The following is a 22,217-nucleotide window of genomic DNA, read 5'->3' as shown; positions in this document are numbered from 1 at the left end:
CGTGAGATTTTGAGTGAAAACCTCCTTCCATCAGCAAGGGCGCTGAAGATGAAACGTGGCTGGGTCTTTCAGCATGACAATGACCCCAAACACACCGCCCGGGCAACGAAGGAGTGGCTTCGTAAGAAGCATTTCAAGGTCCTGGAGTGGCCTAGCAAGTCTCCAGATCTCAACCCCATAGAAAATCTTTGGAGGGAGTTGAAAGTCTGTGTTGCCCAGCGAAGGCCCAAAAACATCACTGCTCTAGAGGAGATCTGCATGGAGGAATGGGCCAAAATACCAGCAGCAGTGTGTGAAAACCTTGTAAAGACTTACAGAAAACGTTTGACCTCTGTCATTGCTAACAAAGGGCATGTAACAAAGTATTGAGATGACCTTTTGTTATTGACCAAATACTTATTTTCCACCATAATTTGAAAATAAATTCTTTAAAAATCAGACAATGTGATTTTCTAGATTTTTTTTTAAAAAAATCTCTCTCATCTTTTTAAGTGGGAGAACTTGCACAATTGGAGGCTGACTAAATACTTTTTTGCCCCACTGTAGCAAACTTTTCTGGCGGAAAATAGCTGGCAGGGGGTTGGTATGAAACTCTTGTTCGGTGAGAGGAAAAAAAACACGCTGCACATTTTTTTCAATGACAAAATATCACAAACCGCCATTGTGTGATGGACCCTTGCACGTGGTTTCTTGTAAATATCTATATCTGATATATCATAAAGTTCCGGATAGACGGACACAGCAAGAACAAGTTTTTCATCAATTTTATTGTTTATGAGAGTTACAAGTCCCGCCCCCATCTAAATATGATTGGTTGCCAGAAAAGGAGTGGCTGTGACGACACCAACCGTTTTTCGGAAAAGTTTAGATATTTTCATCTAGGAGCGCTGGGAGCGGCTGCACGAAAAAGGGGGAGCACCCTGAAAAAGGACGCCTTTGTGGACACGGGCCCTAACTGCGAGGGACTCAATTTTATACATTGTGACTTTATACTACACATGTGTAAATGTTGTATCAAGATTGCTGGTGATATGCAACAACAGGCATAGCATAGAATGCAATTTTATATACCTTGGCCAGAAACAAAACTTTTGGAAATCTCTGAAACTGTGTTGGCAAATTATCCTTGCGTTGGATAATTTTTTCTCTGCATTAATCTTGCTGTTCAAATGTATTTGATATTTTTCTGACACAAAGAGTCAATTGAATGGTACTAATGCACTGGATCATTAAGCAGGGATTTCCGCTTTTAAATAAATTAGGATTGTGGTGGAGAGCGAAGGCGGTAAAATCAGGGCGCAGACTGAGGGCAGGAGAGGGAGTGACGTCAGCGCACCCCAGCAGTACGAAGTGGGGGTCAGTTTATCTTACACCTTCTCAAATACTCTTCAACCACCTAGTGTCTGTAAACATAAGATTCAATTTAGGGGCCCAAAATCTAGGCTATAACCTAGTGGTGGGATGCAGATTTTTGTTCAGCTGCTGCTTTCAAGTAAAGCTCCACACACGTCCACCAGTGGGTATATTTTTAGCTCAGACGAGGTCTGAAGGCGGGCCCTTACATTGGCATTGTTATTGCCATGCCTTACCTACCGAGCTATGCAAGGCCATGGATCTTCCTCGGCGGAATGTCTGACATCCCAGCCACTCAGCCACCATGTTGGCCTCCGTGGCGCCTCAAAGTTCTCACTTGAGTCTTCGGTGTCACGTGCGTACGCGGCAATAGTGATAAGCAGCGAGCACAAATGCCAGTCTGTCAGCAACCTGGTGGAGTTTATGTAACCCCCCACCCCTCTCCAGCAAAGAGACACACACACCACCAAAAAAACTGATAATACGTAGTGCAGTAATCCCACAAACATGATATATGGCAGGGAGAATATCTGCGTAATACGTGCAAGCCCCTACCATTGGTCCCTTGGCTGGCATGACGGCCACTGACTGAGCCGCCCGGCCCATTCGTTTTTTTGGTTGTCATTTTTTTTAGCGGGTTTTATTTATCTAAGCGGATTTGGCGTTGGTGAATCTGTTGCTGCGAGAGCACACGCTGAAGGCCCCGGTGTTGTTTCATCTCGCTGGACCGTGTCAGGGCCAATCAGCTGCCGGGGCCCTGATGACGGCCTGGAAGGTCTCCTGGGAGCAGGCGATGGCTGACATCGATGCAGGCACTGTGTATGACTTAAACATGGAGCTTGGGTGGTTCTTTTTCATTTTTAATTCAACAATGTACGGAATTATCTAGGACAGGGGATAGATACGTTTACTTGCCACCATTCCTTAGAGCATGTATTAGATTCCAGGAGTGACATAAACATCCTTCCAAAGGAGACCGGAGGAAGTACAACAAAGAAATAGTTATTATAAAGGCAATTTAGAACATGTTGTACAACATTGTCGTTGTCGATGTTTCATCATGTATAATTGCAACAAGAAGAGATGAAATGGGGAATTCATTTCCCAATCTCTTTTCAGCCAATATTATTATAAACATATTTAATCATTGATATATTGTTAGATTGTCTAATATATTACTAATATATAATATGTATACAGTATATATAAAATTATAACTGGCACTCATCCAATTGTAGGACACCAAAGTTCGGAAAACATTTAAAACATTTGATTAAGAAAAAACAAACACAGAATCATAAAAGCCAGAAGAAATAAAGGTAAGTGAGAGTTGGCAAAAGAAAGGCTATGGGGTTGCGTTGCCTCTTCCGTCCATTTATACACGTTCCTCTCAAATGTAGCAGTTCCAATTATGTCTAAGAAGCCGTCGCAAATCCTGTCTCCTTCTGTCTTTGGAGGGATCGTTCCGACTTGTTTGACTGGAGAGTGTGTTTACAGTTGAAATGTTTTTGTTTCAACAGTACTTCACCGTACATCAGTTGATCTGAATAGAATACATTTGTTCTGGTGTTGCCTGAGCCGGGTCCGATGTGACCAGGGCTGCCCCATGCTGAGGAAGACAGGCGGGAAGGTTCTGGTAACTTGAGCCAGAAGGTGTTCCGGGATGTACTTTACTGTTTTGTCTTCTTTTTCATCCCAGAGTTATCCTGTTATCCTGCAAAATCGGGCCAGAAGAATCATTGTTATTATGGATCCAAGCAAGAGTTTTTCTGGACACAGAAACCATTTAGAACGATTTTACAGTCATGACGATGGAGGTATGAATGATATATGCATATCCATTGAGTGAATGCATGCATGTCCAACTATCTCCCCCATCATTCTGAATGAATGCTGTTCATTCACAGACTAGAGGTGTGCAAAGCTAAGCACGAATGCTACACTAAGTGCTATGCTAAGCATTTGATGCTGCGCTAGAAAAACGTGGCGATCCAGATGGTCACGCAGAGCCACTTAGCCGGACAAAGCACTTAGCTAAGGGCACCTTAGACAGGAGGGGGATAGGACACATGACTCCATTGCTGTTCCGACTGTACTGCCGTGATAAGTCTGTTTGCACGTAAACATCTGTTGATGGACGGAGCTGCGTGAGCCATGCGATCTCTGACGTCGGGAGCCGAGTGACGTTCCCACGACACGCACGCTATACGTCAGTCCATCCATTCATTATTTCCTGTGTGTGTGGTGTTGTGGCTATTCTGATCTCCAAAGACTTCACAGAGACATTGCCAACAGAGACTCAAGGTGCAAGGCTGGATATTATGGGATGGACTGGGAGCCAACCCCATTCAAAGTCATTCAAAATGTATATATGGAGCCCTTAATCACAGGGATCACAAAGTTTTCATTTTTTCGCCAATTAATTAACGAGTGGTACGGGTTTAGGGCCACTTGGTCATGGATGCCCTACAGGTAGACTCTGGAAATTGGAGTTTGAACCCAGAGCATTTCTGCTTGGTGTCAAACATCACTAGCCTACCCTGAACCCCTTTTTGTGTCCTCTGTGTGAGGTTCCCCACCCCCCCCATTATTCTATAAGCAAGAATCATGACCATCGCCATAGCAGCTGATTTGCGACCTTTACCATGGCACCCCAGTGGGTTATTTATGCATGAATAACAACTGAAGCCCCTGAGCTATGGGGAAAGCCATAATTGCAGACAATCATTGTTTTTCATATGTGCGTGATTAGAAGAACCACCCTTATAATAACTAGCACTCCATGCGTTCCATATGTTGATTACAGGGCAGGGGGAATATGTGCCAGTTGGCAGTCCATGGTGTAATCTGCATGTAAGATGTACACAACGGCTAAGTTGGTCTTACAAGGAGACGTGTATATCTTCAACCCGCTGTAACTTACAACAGCTTTCCAGATGTGAAAGCCGTTGTCCCCGCCCAAAGCCATATTTTGTAAGCATATGTTACACAACACTGTGATAAGTATGTTGTTTAGTCTAAATGTTGCATGGGTCAGTATACCTGAATGTGTGTGCGTGTGTTGCACTATTTACATGTCAACTGGCCTATCGTCATTTTAGTTGTGCCCATTTACAAGCATCCTAAATCCAGTGAAATTCTTCTGACACAAGGAGATTAATTTGCCCATATCTCTATGATGATTTGTAATAACCTCCTAATGCACAATGTTCAAGCTGGCTTTACCCTGATTTACCGAACAGTGACCTTGACCCAATGACCTTAAAATAACAGCGTAAACGAGAAACCAATGTACATAAGTGTATACAGTATCTGGAACAAAAAAAAAATTTGGAGTTTGTTCCCCATGCTCACCTCTGCAACTTGGGCGTCGGCATTCACTGGAAGTATTCCGTAAATTGTTCTTTTTTTGTTGTTGTTCAAAATATATACAAATATGTACAGGTCTATAAAAACAATACTGTACAGAGTGACAGGAGCAGCCAGTGCCACCAAAATAACCCAGAAGTCTCCTCCACCTCAGCCTCCTTCTCCCTCACTGAACCCTCAGACAAGGGTACTCCTCTTCTCCCTCTCCCTCTCCCTCTCCCTCTCCCTCTCCCTCTCGCGCTCCCGGTGGAGGTCCGGCGTGGGGTGTTCGGCGTGCCCGGGCACCATCTCGGTGGGCTCGTATCGGGTGGAGGTTGGCGAGTTTTGCATCACCACCAGTCGCATGGGCGACTGGCCGGAGTGGGTCCCTGAGGCCCCCGGGGCCGACCCTGAGGGGGCGCCGGCGGCGGCGGAGGCGGCAGTAACGGCGGCCGGTGCCGGCGTGTCATCGGGCGCGTACTCCTTGGAGGGGTCCTTGCCCCGGCAGTCGTACAGGATGCAGGAGATGAGGAAGACCAGCAGGAGGATGACGTAGCTGGCCACCAGAATGATGAGGTTCAGGGTGACGGGGTCGATCTCCAGGTAGAACTCCATGAAACCCATGGCGCCGACGCATATCTCTCGGCCCGCCGCCGGAGGTGAAGGTGGGGTGGGGTGGAGACGGAAAGAGGGGGGGGGGGAGAGTGCTGCTAACCTGCTGGATCTAGAGCCGTGGGGGAGGAGGGGGGGGGGGGGGGGGGGGTCAGGCGATGGCAGAGAGGAAGAAAGACCACAGAGAGGGAGATGGGGAGGGAGGTAGAGTGAGAGGGAGAGGGAGAGAGAGAGGGTGCAGAGCTGTAGTGATGGAGGTTTGAGGCCGCGTGGGGAATCAGAGTAGGAGCAGATGATGACTGTCCGGTGATGATGTCAGTTACAGTGGACAAGGCAAAGACAGCTGGGTCGTGCGGAACGTGGGAGAGAGAGACGGGGGGGGGAGAGGGAGGCAAACAGAGAATGGCATCACAGAGAAATGAAATGAGAGGATCAGCAAAGAGCATCAGTGAGTGACAGCCAGTAGAGAGAGAGAGAGAGAGACGGTGAGAGACAGAGAGAGACAGCAGGCTGGGATGGATATGAAGGCTTTGTGCTCAAAGGATGTTAATCCGCACTGCTCCTCCAACCTTGAATTTCTGCAGCCAATGACCAAAGCTGCTCAGTTTAATAACTTAAGCTTCCATTTTAATTTTACCAACTGAACATCGAGTGGCAGGTTGGAGTAGGCAAAATTATGCACAGCAAAATGGAGGACGTGAATTCATAAATCTGTGTGCCATCACACACACACACACACACACACACACATACACACACGTCATACAGGCCTATCAGCTTGCCATCAGCGTCACTTTCAGGATTTGGGGAATCATGTCATTTGTATTAAATAACCGTAATATTATGTCACAGTAGGTGATTAGTTTTAGATTTGAAATTAAATTAGATTAAAAGCATGTACAGTCAGATAACACAGCTTGTCTTATCTCTAAATGTGTCCATTTTAAGGATTTTAAAGTCAGCAGAAACATAGCATTGAAGAATATAACACCATAATGGTCGCATATTTACCCCTGGATTATAAGAATACAATTAAACTACTCCATGAGTCCTCCTCCTCCTTCTCCTCCTTTTCCTCTTCCTCTTCCTCCTCCTCCTTCACCTATCTCTGGTTCTATTGCGTATTTCCCACGTTCTTCCTCCACCCGACCGGGCTTTGACCTTGTTGTTTAGTTGCCGTGGCTTTCCCTTGAACAGTGTATTGGTGATGCCCTTTTTGTCATCCACGCCATGGATTTCATTAACGACAGGAAGGGAGCCGCGGTTCTCCATTGAGGCCATATGTCGAGCGTCTTAACACAATAGGAGGAGCAGATCCTTGATCTATGTCTGACTAAAGCCTTTGCAGCGACCCATTGATCCTAGGGCACATGTGTTTGTGTGTGTGTGTCTGCGTGTGCGTGTGCTGTTTTGTCTTTTTGCATCTGTTCTTGTAAACCGCATGGTACATCTGCCTCTTTTTTTTGTGTACAAATTGATATGTGTACGACAATGTGTAAGACATATGTTTGTGCGCTGTTTTCATTGTGTTTACAACGGCTAAAGAGTGCAGGGAACAGCCACAGACGGCAGCCATTTCTAAAGCCCTCATGACGATAACCAGAGATTATAAATTGGAAATCTTCCGCCAAAGGTCACACAAAAAAAAGATCTAAGCTGCTTTTTGCCCTCGCCATCAAACTCATTGACATGGCTATTTCTGTCACTGGGGGTCAGGATAGTGTAGTGGGTAGCAGGCTGTTTGACTCACAGCCACAAGGTTCTGGTTAGATCCCCAATGGCCACAGTGCCTGTAGTCATCATTGAGCACGATGCCTAACACTTACCTATCTAAATAAACTATAAATCGCTTTGTATGCAAGCATCTGATAAATTACCAAATCATAACTAGTATTTACACACAGTAAGGCCTGGACTACAATAAATATTAAACATTAAACATTCCACCTATTACCCTCGTCTCTAGTATGATCGACATGTAAACCTACTTTGGAATACTTTTAAATACGAATCCCTGATCCAGAACCTTGAATGGATTCAGTGAATCCATTCAAGTTTGGATGGGTTGATTTGGTCGGATGATGTCACATTGTAGTAATAACTATAAAATAGGATATCCAAACAGAGTTGCCATTTTCCATCTCATAATTGAATCCATTCTAATCCATTCTGTTTAGTCTAATAGGGGCGACACCTGTGATTATAATCCCAATCCGAGTGGTGACACTCTATCGGGGGGGGGGCGGGCAGTTGGTATTAGCCAAACACAGACGCATCCATAAATGTATCATAGTAATGGTCATTATGGGGTCATGTTTAAGAAAGTTACCTCTAAAAAAATAGATATTCAGCAGGCTTCACTCATGAATGTAATGCATAATGTGTGTATTGTGGCATTATATTTGATCTTATCTCATATTATTTTGCGTTGTATGATCTCAGTGTATTTGATTGTATCTTGCCCTGTTTTATCTGATCTCTAATCTGTCTTGGTGGTATTGTGTTTGGGCATGATCAATCACAACCACATTATTACGCACTCAAAATACTGGTCTGGTTGTAAAAGTAGTATTTTTGTTGTAGTTGACAATCCTGTGGTGGAAGGCAAAAACATTAACAAATGAGATGCTGCTGAAAAACAGGAACCATGTAACTGCAGTCTGTAATCCACTTAACCCCTCTCTTTGTCCCGATGAAATGCGATCCAAATGAAAAGAGAATGACCAGGCACTCAGAACAAATGACAGTGAAACAACAGAATCAGGATATACCAGTGCAGGGCACCTCTGTACTATCCTCGACCGCAGACTGATGAGTGACGACCAGGCGGAGTGGTGTAAAAATAACAGTCTTCATAAATACCGCAAGGCGGATGTCCCAGCTAGGAGTGAGAGGACCCAAACAAGCTGAAACGACCTACCAGTGGCTCCATGGCTCACATGTCATTATATACAGTCCGACCAACCAAACTGCTCACGTTTGAGTCCCAGGAACTTCCCCGGAAGGCTTTATGTGTACAATTGTATGCACTGCTTCGTACTGTTAATAATTTAGAAACTTATTTCAGCCTTGGAGTTCCTTTTGATACACATCATTAACAACCAGGGGAAGGGTTAGGCATTTGGTTGAAGGATCCTGACAAGCAAAGCTTGGGGATTGAACCCAACACCTTTCAAATGAACACACCTGACTTTTACATCTTTTGATTGTTATAACCTATTCATTCAAATGTTTTTTATATATATATATATATATATGAAGGCCCTCCTATCACGAATAAAGTCAATTCCTTACAGAGTCAAACAACACACTTCTCTTCCATCTGTTTAAGCTTTTCAGGCAATTATTAAGGAGAGGGGAGACAGACAGGCTAGAGCTTAAGCCTGAAAGACAGCAGATATTTCTAAAAATAATGAATAAAAAAGCTTATCGTAAACGGTGAAGGAGAGCAGTACTAGCTTATGTGTGAAGCCCGAAGACTAAAAGGTTGCAAACTCGGACATGATGGTTTATTTTATTAAGAGACTTTCCTACATAGACCGGTGGCACCTGGAGGAAACAATCAGAGAACCGCTGCCTTATTGCTCGGGAAGGCCACCTACTTTTGATGTGAAAGTACTTTGTATTTTAACTCCAAAATGAAGTTGGCTGTAAGATTAGGCCTACACGGAGCTAGTTTGATTGTCAAGGCTGTGAGAACACGCCGGTCAACTCTAACGGATGGCAGAACGCTCTTATCACTATGACTGATCCTCAGCTCCAATGGCAGTGCCCCTGTTTTACTGTGGCGGCCATTCTGTCTGAACACAATGTGAACTTCCTTCATTGGGCCAAACTTTGCGCTACGCCCGCCCCACCCTATCGCCCACAGCCCCAACCAGAGGACCTACATCATAGTGAGCACACTTAAAAAATGTTGGCCTATCAGCCGCCTTTTAAATCAATCCACACATGAACAAAATGAAAGATCGCGATGCACAATGCAAAAAAGAAAAAAGAAAAAAGAATGTCAACAAAGAAAGAGAAAGCTTTGTCGTAGCCATGGAGAGGAAGTGCCTCGCCTGCTCAAGTGGGACTAGCTGTGCCCCGCTGCCATTGTTGTTAGCGCCGGCACAGTAGCTGCTAGGTGGGTACCAGATGAGAAGGTAATGTGTGGGGGCCAAAAGCCGACAGGAGGGGCCTCGCCAGTCGCTTATCAGAAGATCTGTCCCCCTGTAGACACATCGGAGCCAGCCGTGTTTGTGCGCTGAAGCCCAGATGCATGTGGTTGGAGACACGTGCACAAGATGTTTTTTATGAGTCATTCACATTAGAAGCCGTTTTTTTGTTTTCTGTTTCTGTAAAAAAATCCATTATATTGGAAACTCTTTGATTCCTTTTCTTTTTTGTCGAACATCAAGCCATGTGCTTAATTTTACTCCAAGATCTTAGAGGGAACGCATATCTTTGAAATGTGTCGGGGGAAATCGTTTTCAGATGTTTTTTAGAGCTACATGTGTTGAATGAGAATTTGATTCAAGTTTAGCTGTTGTAAAAAATCCGATGGGGCTCGTCACCACTTACTGTTTCCCAGTTAAATTAAAAAAAGGTTTGAACCTCAGCCCATTGAAAAGTCACATCCATAAACAACTTAAATTGACTGTTCCATTTCATGTGTCTTTTATACGTAAAAATGCTCCAAATTAATAGGAGTTCAATATATATATATATATATATATATATATATATATATATATATATATATTTTTTAAACCAACCTTGGATTTTAACTGCTCAATGACTGGGCCTTCAGTTATTTCTAACAAAGCTATCATAATCAGCCTTCCTATCCCGTCATCGCAAAATAAAAGAACAGCACTTTAATGGCAAGGGGCCATCTTGGTTCTAAGCAGGCTGGATGGGGGAGCTGAATGCTGAGGCCGGCTAAGTGAATAAGGCCCAGGAAGCAATTAGCAGCCTCTGAATATCTGCAGGGTCCACTTTCAGGATTATTCTATAATACTCAAACAAATGATGAACCCAACAAAAGGCTATTTCCAACACTGAACCGTGACATATTCTTTGCGAGCCACCAGGAACAGAAACGGTGGCCGTGCTGACTCGAGGCTTCTGGGGGGCCTCTGGCCAAGGACCTTAGGGAACTGGTCAGAGTTTCTGGTAAAGGATGTGGAGTCACAGACAGACCTCCAGCTTCCCCCACCTTCCCACCAAAACCTCCCACTGAGGTCAGGCTCTCTGTACCAGTCCCAGCTCCCACTGAGGTCAGGCTCTCTGTACCAGTCCCAGCTCCCACTGAGGTCAGGCTCTCTGTACCAGTCCCAGCTCCCACTGAGGTCAGGCTCTCTGTACCAGTCCCAGCTCCCACTGAGGTCAGGCTCTCTGTAACAGTCCCATCTCCCAGTTCCCACATCTCCCTGGTACATTGCGTGTCGAGTCCTTTCCGAAACTGATTTTTTGTCAGGGTGTGTGAGAAAGGGGAAGGGAGGAGGTGGAAGGAGGAGGGTGGGGTATGGTTGGCGGAGGTCACACAGGAGAGAAAATGATCTAAAGGAGGGAGAGAAGGTGACCAAAATGCCACTGTGCTACACCTCCGGGCTCCAGGATCGGACACAAGCAGGTTTCTCGTGCCAGGAAAATGAGGGTTTTTTGTGGAACGGGGACTTCCACTCCGAACCCTTTCCCCTCAGCTCGCCATAACACTTAACCCTTACACCCCTCCCTTCAAATGAACCCCTCCCTGCCCTCCACCCCTGACCCCTTCCTCCTCTCACAGTCACAGATGGACAATGACATCATCACCATTTCCAGATATAAAATGTTTCATAAACCGCCTCTTCATAAAAAAGCTGTACAGGTGATCATGTGTATACATGTAAGATATAATAAGCAGATCATAAACCACTCCTGTTGCAATAGTGGAATTATTTGTGATCAGCATTATTTGCAGTGCAGACTTAGGGTCTTTAAAGTCGAATACATTCAATTATGGATAATTGCATTTCCAAATCATCACCCTCTTTGAAAATGTAAAGCAATCAAAGCACAACCTGACAACGGCTCCATTATACCATGAACAAACCAAGGAAAAGCATGAAAACATAACTTCCCTCAAGATGAAATCCAACTACAAGGCGACTTTAGACGAAGACTTCACTGGAGCTTCACTGAACTACCGTGTGCACTCAAGCCTTCGAACGACGGTTGTGGATGACAATGATAATAATACCATGAGAGGGCGGTTGCTACTGGTTGCCGTCTGTGTTGTCTTTGTGGTTATGTCCCGTAGTGTCTATTTTAGCCTCTGGTCTGCCTCAAGCTCTGGGTTGTGTCAAAGAGAGCAAGTGACCTGGTGATGCAACCGGCACAAATACGTTGTGTTCTTTTTCTCGTCCTTGTTGTTTTTCTGTCTTCACAATATCTCTACCCTTTTTGATGTGTTAACCTCTTCCACCCACTCGTCGATGCTGTTTGGTTCCCTCACTCCTACTCTCTCCTCACTCCTTTCCAGACATCTCTTCTTGTCTCTTCTCCCATCTGTCTCAACCTAGTTTGTCTGTCCTTCTCTCAATGTGTCCCTCTCTCACTGTGTCCCTCTCCCATCTTGTCCCTCTCTTTCTGTGTGACATTCTTAGGATGCTCCATTCCAGGGGAGATAAAGTTAGCACAAGTTAGCGTGGTGGCTAAACCATTAGCAACCAAGGGGTCTAATGTATTAGTTGGCCCACTGTCATGATGGATCGCTAGGCAACACCGAACACAAACACACTCCAAGTGAGCAACTTTCCGCTGTGTCTTTCCGATAATGGTTTTACTGGTTTTAGAAAGACGGTATGAACAGCCACATCGGTATTAAATTCACCCTCAATCACGGGCACTTAAAGTATCATGGATTTATTAGAACGGATATGTCACAAAAAGATTTACAGGGACCTGCAATAAATAAACCTAGGGAAATGAGATGGTTTATGCCCCTGTGAGGGGGTATAATTGTAAATTTAGATTGACATTTAATTTCTACCAAGATTAAGATAGTGATAGGCTGTAGGTTATTCTTGACACTAAGGTTTGAATATGGTGTATACAGCATGGAATATGTTTATTTGTTGGTTATCACCATTGAACATAGTGCACTAGAGTTACAATCATACACATGCATGTCAGACTTCAGATCAGCAGGGACTGAAATGTCCTTTGTCTCAGAGAGTTTAGGAAAAATAGCTACACAGCTACACAATAATAAAGTACCTATTAAAGATAAGTAGACAAACTACCATTAGCAGCACTGAGTCACAGAAACGCTGGCAGGAATTCCTTAATGCATCTTACCCTCAGCCGTGTTGCAGTGTTTAAACGCTACAGTTGTCAAGGATACAAGCTCTAGAATTTCGGTTGGCTGGGAATGCCCCAACTCCTGACCTTTCCAAACCTTTCAACGAGGATGACTGTTCCTTTTTGTTGAAAAGGGTTTGCCAATTATGCATTAAAAAGGAGGATCCCCCAAGAACTCAACAAACATAAGCATTTCAGGAAGAATAAAAAGATCAAGACATTCATTGTACATTGTCCCAGAAATACAGTAGTACAGCCAAATATCTAGAACACTTTTTGTATGTATTGTTGTTCAGTTCAGTTATTATTTGGGTCTTTAATCCTGGATCATAATACACAACTTTGTAATCTAAATTAGGCCAACAAGGATGACAAGCTAGATACATAATGTATAATGAAATATGTCCTAAGGATTATCATAACACAAGCCCTGAAATAAAAGGGGACATTAGGTATTTTAATTATTGAAGTATTAGTTACTCTTTTTGGCTCTCTAGGTTGGATTCTTGATTTATAATGTATAAAATGCTGTGGGAATTTTCGTTAATACTGCCTGGCCCTATCGTAACAATGATTTACTTCAGCTGTTTTTTATTCCTTCTGCAATCATCCATTGTTTTGAGTCTTTCTGCTATTACAATCCTCGTGTCCATCACACATCCCTGCCTGTCAACTAAAGTACAAATAGCTTGGTCCATGTCCTTATAACTTCTTACAGTTTATAGAGGAGAGACAGTGAGCTGTGAGGGCTCCATTTTGTGTCATGATCGCCTTCGGTCTTCAGTCTGTTGATTTGGTTACATTCACCGCAATGTTACAGTTTCTTCTTCAACCTATCCTGAAACGATTCAAACTGGTTGGGGGCCTGTTTCAAAGGTCACCAAAAGGGGACATTGAATTATGATTGGGGGGGTTGGGGTGGTCTCCAGGATCCACACCCAACCCTTTAACTGGCCCTGAAAGTCGTCCAAGTTGCGCTGTGCCTCGGATCAGGCCAGGAGGGCGTCGTGGTTGAACATGAGTGCGGTCGTGCTCTCCCGTCGCTTGTCCCTGCTCTTCTTCCTCCTCCTCAGCCTCCAGCACACGGCGCTGGAGCCCAGCAGGCCCAGCCCGGCTGACAGCAGCACCAGGCCCAGCACTGAGATGGTGGAGCCGTGCGAGTTGAAGGCGTACGCCACCGCCGTCACCACCACGCCGGCGATGAGCACCACCACGCCAAAGGGGATCGTGCAGCGGTAGCACGACATCTCGGCGCCCCCCGTGGCGGCTGTCAGCTGGAGCTCGTTGATGAGCGGCACAGTGGTCACGATGACCTTCCTGGTGTCCTTTTTGGATGGCGTGGCCGTCGTTGTGGTCGTTGTCGTCGTCGTCTTCGAGTCCACGGGCACCGTGGACAGGGTGGGCGTTTTCATGGAGCTCTTGGGGGGTTTTGGGGCGCCTTTGGAGGTGTGCGGGTCCTCGCCCGACACAGGGATCGTGCTAGCGAGGAAAAGGTGCGCCATCTCGAGGGGGACGTATGTTCTCTGGCGGTTGTGGAAGAGCTAGCTGAAATGGAAAAAAAAATACACGCCTATTAGCAACCACACATGAGCACACTGTAGGCGTTTCCACTCACTTGTCTGCATAAGGGTTAAATTATTGTGATAATGAAGCATATAGCCTAATGTAAATGGCTTAGCAATCACAGGTCTTTGTTCGACCAACTTCAATTTCCAGTTATTTCACATTGCTGTGGTACAGAAGACCATCAAGTTGGGTTTGGTAACATCAAATAATTGACATTGAAGCAGCCTAGCTTTCTGGCATAGGCTACACATTGAATAAGCATTTAGTAAGATTTTAAATCTGCCATGGCGGTTATGTTAGTGAAGGCATTCCATGCAGTAGGACACGAGGACGGTTGTCATCCTATATGCAGAACTTTCAGATTCCCTGGAGAGCGTGAGCCAACATTATAGAACACCTCGGTGAAACGGGAGCTGGGACTTGAGTAAACAGTCTGGTCTAATTATGACACCAAAGATGTGTAGCCTACTATTTAAAAAACACTGACGCAAGACTGGCAGTTATCACTCAGCGACCATCGACGCGTAATACTTCTCCCGGCGTGGTCGCAGGCTGTCTGCTGACCAGCGCTGTTGCACATTTAGGGGGCTTAATTAGCGCCACTTATTTAAATGTATACATTTAAATTGAGGTTGCATACCGCCTTTTTGAAAGCCTCTAATGATAGTATTATACAGTTGGCGTGGAAAACCTATTTGTAAGAAACCAGATTGAGGAAAAATATTTTTAAAAAAAACTTACTGGGAAAAAGAACGAGTGGTTATTCCTCATCTCTTGCCACAATGTTGCAAATCAGAAAAGTACGGTGCCCGCATGATATCGTTCACCATACACTTGTGACCCTCTATAAGTATCCGGCTCTGAGGATATATATCCGACTTTTCTCAATAGTTCTCTTCATAATCAGGAGGCTTCAAACAACTGCATACGTGTGTCCACTGAGTGGCTCACTGCCATGAATGTGTGAAGCGCCTTGACACCAGGAGGAATAAGGGGAGACCGACAGTCAAGTGTGGGAGTGTCCTGCAGCTTTGGGCGCACGTGCACGCTCGACACGACTTTCTCCCTCCTTACCTACTGAGCATTTAACTCTTCCCTTACTTCTCTATCCATCCGGCCATCTATTTATCTGCCTGTCTGTGCTTATATCTGTGTATATCTACACACACACAAACACACACACACACGCACACACACACGCACGCACACACACACACACACAGACACACGCACACGCACACACACAGACACACACATAAGCACTTCTTCTACAATAATACATAACCTTGTTTGTTGTGTAGATGCAGTCTGAACTAATGCGTCAGTCTGAAGATGGGTGTGTTGTATTGTATAGATGTTACTCAGGATCTGGCGGGGGGCAGAATGTTTACTGGACAGGGGCTCTGCCCTGGAGCTCTTCCTTCCCATGCCCCACTCCTTCCCTAATCCACATATCCTTTCCATAGTGCAGCAGCCCAACGCAGCTGCAGTCACCTACAGTCCGTTCCCTCTGTGCTGTCGGTGGCTCCACTCACACGCTATCATATACTACAGTTGACCTGACTTAGAACTGCTGTGTGTGATGTTACAAACCGGGCCATAGGGTTTGAAACGTTGTTATTGTTAAAAGAGAATGCAATTTCCAAATCAATGCAATCCCCTCAAAGCTATGTTCAAGTGGGAGGGTTGTTTGTTTGTGTCATGTTCTTTTAAGTCACCGTCTTTCACTCCACATTTAATCATTGAGCAGGCACTTTGTATCAAAGTGAGCCAGTGAGGCTAGGATTTCCCAAGAATAATCAATGCATGCAATGAAAGTTGGAGCAACTAAAGAAATACTTCACAAGCTTGCACAAGATGACAACTGGCATGAAGAATAGAAAGAGAAGGTTAGTAGGTTTTCTTTCAGATTTTTACCAATATCTCTTCAAAGGTTCATTCAAACTCAAAGTTTGTGTTTTATTGTAGCTTTTCAACGATTTGCACATTTCCATTCTTTGAAGAATGCAGGGATATGGTTAAGGAAATCCGATGCAACAAAACACACTTCCCGAAACATATCAAAATCAATACAGCGAGACAAGACAACTTGACGAAGTCCCTTTGGGGTTCCCCGCCCCATCCAGGCCGAGGGCCCGTCTAGACCCGGCGCGGGGACATCTGGTCTGAGTTAGCTGAGGGCCGTACATCAGAGGAGGATGTGTTTATTGTGCTTCTCCAGTGTTGTCCATTGGAGCCCAGAGGAACTCCAATGGGTGTCACATCTGTGAAGCGGTGGGTGGGGGCCTGGGAGGTTTGTAGAGAGGAAATTGGATATTGAAAAGCGCTGCTGGATTAATATTAACATAAGACATGGATCTCGCCGTGAACAGACCATACGTCAACATGGCTTTGTTTGTGTTAGCGACAGATGCTAGCAAAGACATAATGAAGTGCTGATCTTGTGATATAATATGCTAACATATGTAATAGCAGTGGTGGGAGTTTTCCCCAAAGGCAAATAATGTTTCCGAAGCTGCGTACAAGGACCCAAGCTTTAAACTAAATTAAACACATCTGATTGTGAGTGTTTAAGATTTGGGGTAAACATTCACCCCATTATAGAACACTACATTCCTTAAGCATGTCAATATTGACATTCATCATACAAATCTAATTTCCTTTAGCATGTCCAAACTGACATTCACATCTCAAATGACGACCACAGCATTGGAATTTCGGATTGGAGTTTTTTGTGTTTTCCTTGGTCCTCACGAGATGTCTCAAGCCAGGTGCGCTTGTAGTCACTCAAACGCACGCACCATCACACACCCTTTTGATCCCGGCCGAGGGATTGCACAGCCAGGGATCTGCAGTGTGTATACCCAGCAGTTGGATACGCGAGTGTTTGTTCCCGTGTTGATTTAATTATGTTTTGGGATTTTTTGTCACAGATGCCAGAGTTCAATTTTTGTGAAACAAGATCGTCAGGAACAAATGGTTATTGTATTACAATTATTTTAATATAAGACAAACACACAAAAACAACTGTTTGGTTTTATTTATTGTGAAAATGCATAGCACGGTTTACAGTTTCTGTTAAAAGTCAGCAGGGAAATTCCAAAATAAATACACAATCAGTAGGCTATTCCCTTTCTCATACACAAGGATTATTTCTCTCATTCTACATGAGACACAATTTCCCAGCAGTCTGCTGGTCAGGCCGTTGGTATGCCTGCTCTGGACGAAAACATCTATCAAAAAAGCCCATTATGATGTTGAAGTGGTTATGCCCCCAAAGCGGAAACCAGAAAGTATATTGGGATTTTAACACCTGATGACAACTGCTTTCCCCTCCTCACTGTGCTGCAGGCCATGCAGACAAAATGCTTACTAAACCAGCTCCGCAAAACAGCTAAATCACTTCCTTTCCCCGGTCCATTTGTGGTCCACCATGACAGCGGTCGTTTGCTTTGGATCCATTCCTCCTGGGATACCGCCTCCACCCTCTCGACTACTCCGCCCAATGCTTCCTTTTCAACCGGCCACAACAGATGGCTGCTGTACATGCAGATACTGCGGCGCTACAATTCACACGCCACCAACGGTTACCTGGGATCCTACTTTTTTATTTCTTTTGGTGCGTTATGTTCCCTCACAGAAGGGTTCACTTTAAGGAGAAATAGTCCACTATCATTTAATTTTGCGACGGAAATCTGTATTGAATGCACTCAATTCAGTCACGATAAAAGGGACTGCTTGTGTTTGGGTGTTTCTTCGTCAAACAAAGCAGTACTGCTTCATTCATAGATTCGTAAAGGATTGATCTATAATACTAATTAAGTTGGATCTCTCATCGACATTCATTAATCGATATGCCTTTGTGATTGGCTTCTCAAGTTGCATCCATTTTTTACCAAATCATTTTGAGTATGAGATGGATGAGATGGTTTGTGTGTGTGTGTGTGAAGGAAGGAGTTCCATACCTCGGTGTACTCTATGACCCACTGACCCTTGAATTGGAAGCCCTTCCTCTTGGCTCTTTGGGAGCGCAGAAAGAAGTGTATTTACACTGAGAAGCAGGAAATGAGGTAATTCCATGGTTGCCGAGCGGAACCCTCAGAGAAAAGAAAAAATGGAAAAGGAGAAAGAGAGAGGGAGGCAGAGATTGAAATATTAGGAGGCTTCCTCTCCAGTCTTCCCCACAGTGCTATTACAGGTCATCACTCAAGCATGCATTGCTTTCTGAACCGCTCGCTTTTGTCGGCATCGCTCCCTCAACCTCACCGTCAATCGGTAACCCTACATAGGCATACGACATAGGATATAGGATGTAGAGTAGGCAAACGGATCCTATTCGCCTTTTATTCTTTTTGCCTTTACTTTTGGCCTTACTTTTTGCATGATCAAATTGCGTTATCTTCTGAATTGTATTATTGCTCCCTGCTCCTCCCTCTCTCAAGCGTCTTCATTAGGGTGGGCATGACTGCTGGATCTGAGAAATCATTTTGATGTTTTTATAGTTATTTGTGGGAGGGGAGTTTAAAGTTGAATTTATCTTGCAGTGCACTGAGCTACTTTTATTACATAACCATGCCCTCGTGAGCATGGCATTGAAAGTATGAACGTTTCATAAACTGAGAATTGCAGTCTTGTGTTGTTGCTCCTGGGTTGGGTGTGTGTGCATGCTTGTAAAGTAGATGGAAATGTGGCCGTTCATAGCAAAATAAAAGGGCACTGATGTCCAAAAGGTACAAGCCAAGCATGACTTATTCGAGTTTTAGTTCATTTTGACTCTAAAAGGCATTTAAACCATTTTTTATCGATTGGAGAATATCCAAAGTAAGATATTTTTCAGCAAGCCAGACAGAAAACTTGCCTTGCCAAAGCAGATAAAGACCTTCCAAAGGAACCAATGGGCTCATTCATTCTACAAATGCGCTTGCGTGTGTTTTACTCAATATGGAATGACCTGTCTAACAAGTGGATGTGAAACGACAGGCAGATGTTTCCTGGTCTGCATGCACAGACAATTTGACGGACAGACCAGTGCCCATGCCATCACCCCAGATAGAACAGGCAATGGCTTATGCCTTTTTTAAATTATATCTCTTCCCTTGATGTCCGACACATTTTTATATTCCAGTGCCCTTTCAACCCCCCTCCCCCTCCCTTTTCCCCCTGCACTGTATGTTGCTTTTTAAGATTAGAGTTATTTTCTCTTTTTATGTTCATTGTTATTCAACACGTCTTTTCTACTGCTTCCCATTTAACCCTGAATGGCTTATATAGACGATAAACATATAGATGATGCTCATGCATCAAAAAGCATTTTATGACATGTTCTGGTATACACAGTAAGCCTACTGCAACTACAAGTTCAACAAACTGGTCTGTCTGTGCCTAGCCCTTCATACAAAGACAGAAACGTAGTTTCATCCAGATGTGATGTGCTTCTAGGATATAGGCCTACTATATAAAATATAGGTTTGGAAGAATGTGTGGGTTTGTAGGTTATTTATGTGTAACATTTGTTTATATAAGATTGTCTGCTAATTAGAGTTTTCAGTCCACACACACACACACACACACACACACACACACACACACACACACACACACACACACACACACACACACACACACACACACACAGTTTGAGTTGAAGTACACACGAATGATGTAGGCCTACTATTGAAGAAGATATTTAGAGAAAGTATGCCACCACATGTTCTGATTTTATTTTAATATTCAATATTGTGCTGCCACCATGTGGCTCAAATTAGAACTCTACCTCAATGTTTTGAAAACAGGCATCTGCTGGGCGTTCAAATTCCAAACTGCCCGGATTCCATTGAAGAAGACATTTAGTGAAAGTATGCCACCGCTGGGCCTACCAACCCTCACCCCTGACTGTGGGTGGGCCATGTTCTGTAGATTCAGTTTAAACGGGAACTGGATAGAGCTACAGGGAACTGAATAGAGTTAATGTTTGAACTGCAAATTCTTATCAACACAGTATCTTAGCCAGATGGGGTAAATAAGAGATGGTAAATCTATCGAAGATTTAGAGTTTTAAGTTTGTGCATATGACTTCTTGTTCATATATTCTTTGTTCTTCGTAAAATTTGTGAGATCAATGACTCTAATTAGGTCTTACATATTCCATACAAGACTTTGGAAAATGTGTTGGAATATATAAGAAATGTTGGCAGAGCATTGAAGCTCAAAGAAACCCGCAATCTCCCAGAAGGAGGGACCCTTTGCCATCTAGGTCAAAGGTGGCACAGGTGTTCGCCTTATGTTACTTTAAACATGGAGTTTGTTTAATTTAGTTCAGTGATCATAAATTCCATGAAAGATTAACAAGATAATGTAAAGAAATGCCTACACAGCATAAGGCTACACATCATTCACGTTGTTTTCCCCAAACAGAGTTTTATCATGTCCATAGCAATATTTCTCCATGGACGGTTTGTTTATACAAACTGCCCAGATGTAGCCTAATTGCAGTCCAGTAATTTCGGGGCGGATAGCCAAACAACATAAGCATTTCCTTCCCTAAAGTTATCTCCTCTGCCCTGTCGCCTTATTTTGATGAAGCCTTCAAAGACAGTCGACTCCTAAATCCCGAGCAGATGGGGAGGCCAGAAATAGTGTTTTTCCACCCTGTCCGGCCAGTGGTGAAGTCGAGGGGGAGATGGATAGACTCCTAAATAGTAGATGGAGATCACCCTTTACTTTACTGTCGCCGTGACCGAAGCAGCTTCACGCCGAGTTGATTGGCTGATGAGCTACAACAGAAGTGAACTTCGGCCGCTCCCAGATCTGGAACTGGGCGTCTGTGTGGTAAGTAGGCTAAAATACACGCTCTGACTGAAATATGAACCGCATCCGGCCTAGCTGACTTTAGGATGTTTTACATTGCTAGGCAGCAAGGAAGGCAGAGACAAAAAGACACGTACCACGGACTGAACAGATGGGATCCTCCAAACAGATGCCATTGTTCCGAAAAAGTTAGATTGCAAGAAGAAAGATCCAAAAGACGGTAACTACTATCCAGGCAAAGCTTTTTCTATTAAACTCTAACTAATGGCGCTCGTGCCCAATGCATCGCAACATTGTTACAGAGCGATACGCTTATTCGCAGATTGCAGTGATTGATCATTTGCGCCATTCGCTAACAAAGGTTTACACTGGCCAGTTGGCTACACTTTACCTTTACACTTTATAACGTGTTTCTTTGGTTCAATAGCGTAGACCACGTTCAGTTTGGGGTTTCGTTTTACCCGCATGGATTTTGACAGCAGCACACCTTCATGTGCGGTTTTCGTGTTGCGGTGAACACTCAAACACACACTGCCCTGGGAGGAGGTGCCGGTGTCATGACTCAGCACCGTCCAAGGAACCGGGTCACGTGAAGCGCAACACGCAAACGCCCGCTCCCATAGGCTGACCACCTGAGCGAGGTGCACGAGAAGCCCCCTCACCTCACGAGACGTCAAACTCGCTCTTTGTTTATCATCTCTGTCAGTAGGAGAATGCGTTGCCATTGGGAGTCTAGCGAAAAGACTCGGTGTACTTTTCTCAAAACAAGCTGCATTGACCCCGCCTTTATTAAGCTAAGTAGTTATCTGCAGTGTAAGAAAGAGTGACTCGATTATTAACGTTAAGAGAAAATCGTTGGGAACGGTCCTACTTACGCCGTTCTAATAACAGATGTGACATAAGTCGCTTTGAGGTCAACAGGATGTAGGCCTATGTGATTGACCCATACATCCCAGTGTTGATGAAGGCTATAGTTGACATGCCTTGCTCATCACCTGCGGCCCTACCCTCTCATTATGAAACAGCTATGGCTGACGATGTCTGTGGACTCAGATAAGTCCCGCATGCTGCTGTCACCGCGAGACTCGCGGACCACGCCATGTGTCTTTCAACCGGCTGAGGAGAAGGATGACATCCCCGGTGTGGGGGACGATAGGTAGGCCTTACATTTTATACTTTATATAATAGTGTGTGCGTGTGCG

At 44.4% G+C, this 22,217-nt stretch overlaps 3 protein-coding genes across 3 annotated transcripts in view; 1 reads left to right on the top strand and 2 right to left on the bottom strand.

The window, feature by feature from the left end:
- Positions 1 to 4,899: 4,899 nt before the first annotated feature.
- smim36 (small integral membrane protein 36) lies at positions 4,900 to 5,325 on the bottom strand (the record flags this gene model as incomplete). Its single annotated transcript, XM_079756824.1, has 1 exon — positions 4,900 to 5,325. One exon carries the CDS (start codon positions 5,323 to 5,325, stop codon positions 4,900 to 4,902), a length of 426 nt encoding a protein of 141 aa, XP_079612950.1.
- A 7,246-nt stretch (positions 5,326 to 12,571) lies between these two features.
- Positions 12,572 to 15,105, bottom strand: LOC307090774 (transmembrane protein 100-like). Its single transcript, XM_079757541.1, has 2 exons — positions 14,950 to 15,105; positions 12,572 to 14,187 (listed from the first exon to the last, which is right to left on the bottom strand). Exon 2 carries the CDS (start codon positions 14,142 to 14,144, stop codon positions 13,632 to 13,634), a length of 513 nt encoding a protein of 170 aa, XP_079613667.1. The 5' UTR covers positions 14,145 to 14,187; positions 14,950 to 15,105; the 3' UTR covers positions 12,572 to 13,631.
- Positions 15,106 to 20,822: 5,717 nt separating this feature from the next.
- Positions 20,823 to 22,217, top strand: part of ankfn1a (ankyrin repeat and fibronectin type III domain containing 1a) — a 101,507-nt gene continuing 100,112 nt past the window's right edge. Inside the window, exons 1-3 of the mRNA XM_079756823.1 lie at positions 20,823 to 21,036; positions 21,119 to 21,235; positions 22,041 to 22,171. Of these exons, the coding sequence (XP_079612949.1) occupies positions 22,053 to 22,171 (119 nt within the window). The 5' untranslated portion in view covers positions 20,823 to 21,036; positions 21,119 to 21,235; positions 22,041 to 22,052. The remainder of the gene's footprint in view (positions 21,037 to 21,118; positions 21,236 to 22,040; positions 22,172 to 22,217) is intronic.

This window comes from Pollachius pollachius (genome assembly GCF_949987615.1).
Source record: "Pollachius pollachius genome assembly, chromosome: 19".
NCBI classification, from domain to species: domain Eukaryota; kingdom Metazoa; phylum Chordata; class Actinopteri; order Gadiformes; family Gadidae; genus Pollachius; species Pollachius pollachius.
This window is presented reverse-complemented; position numbering and strand designations above follow the sequence as displayed.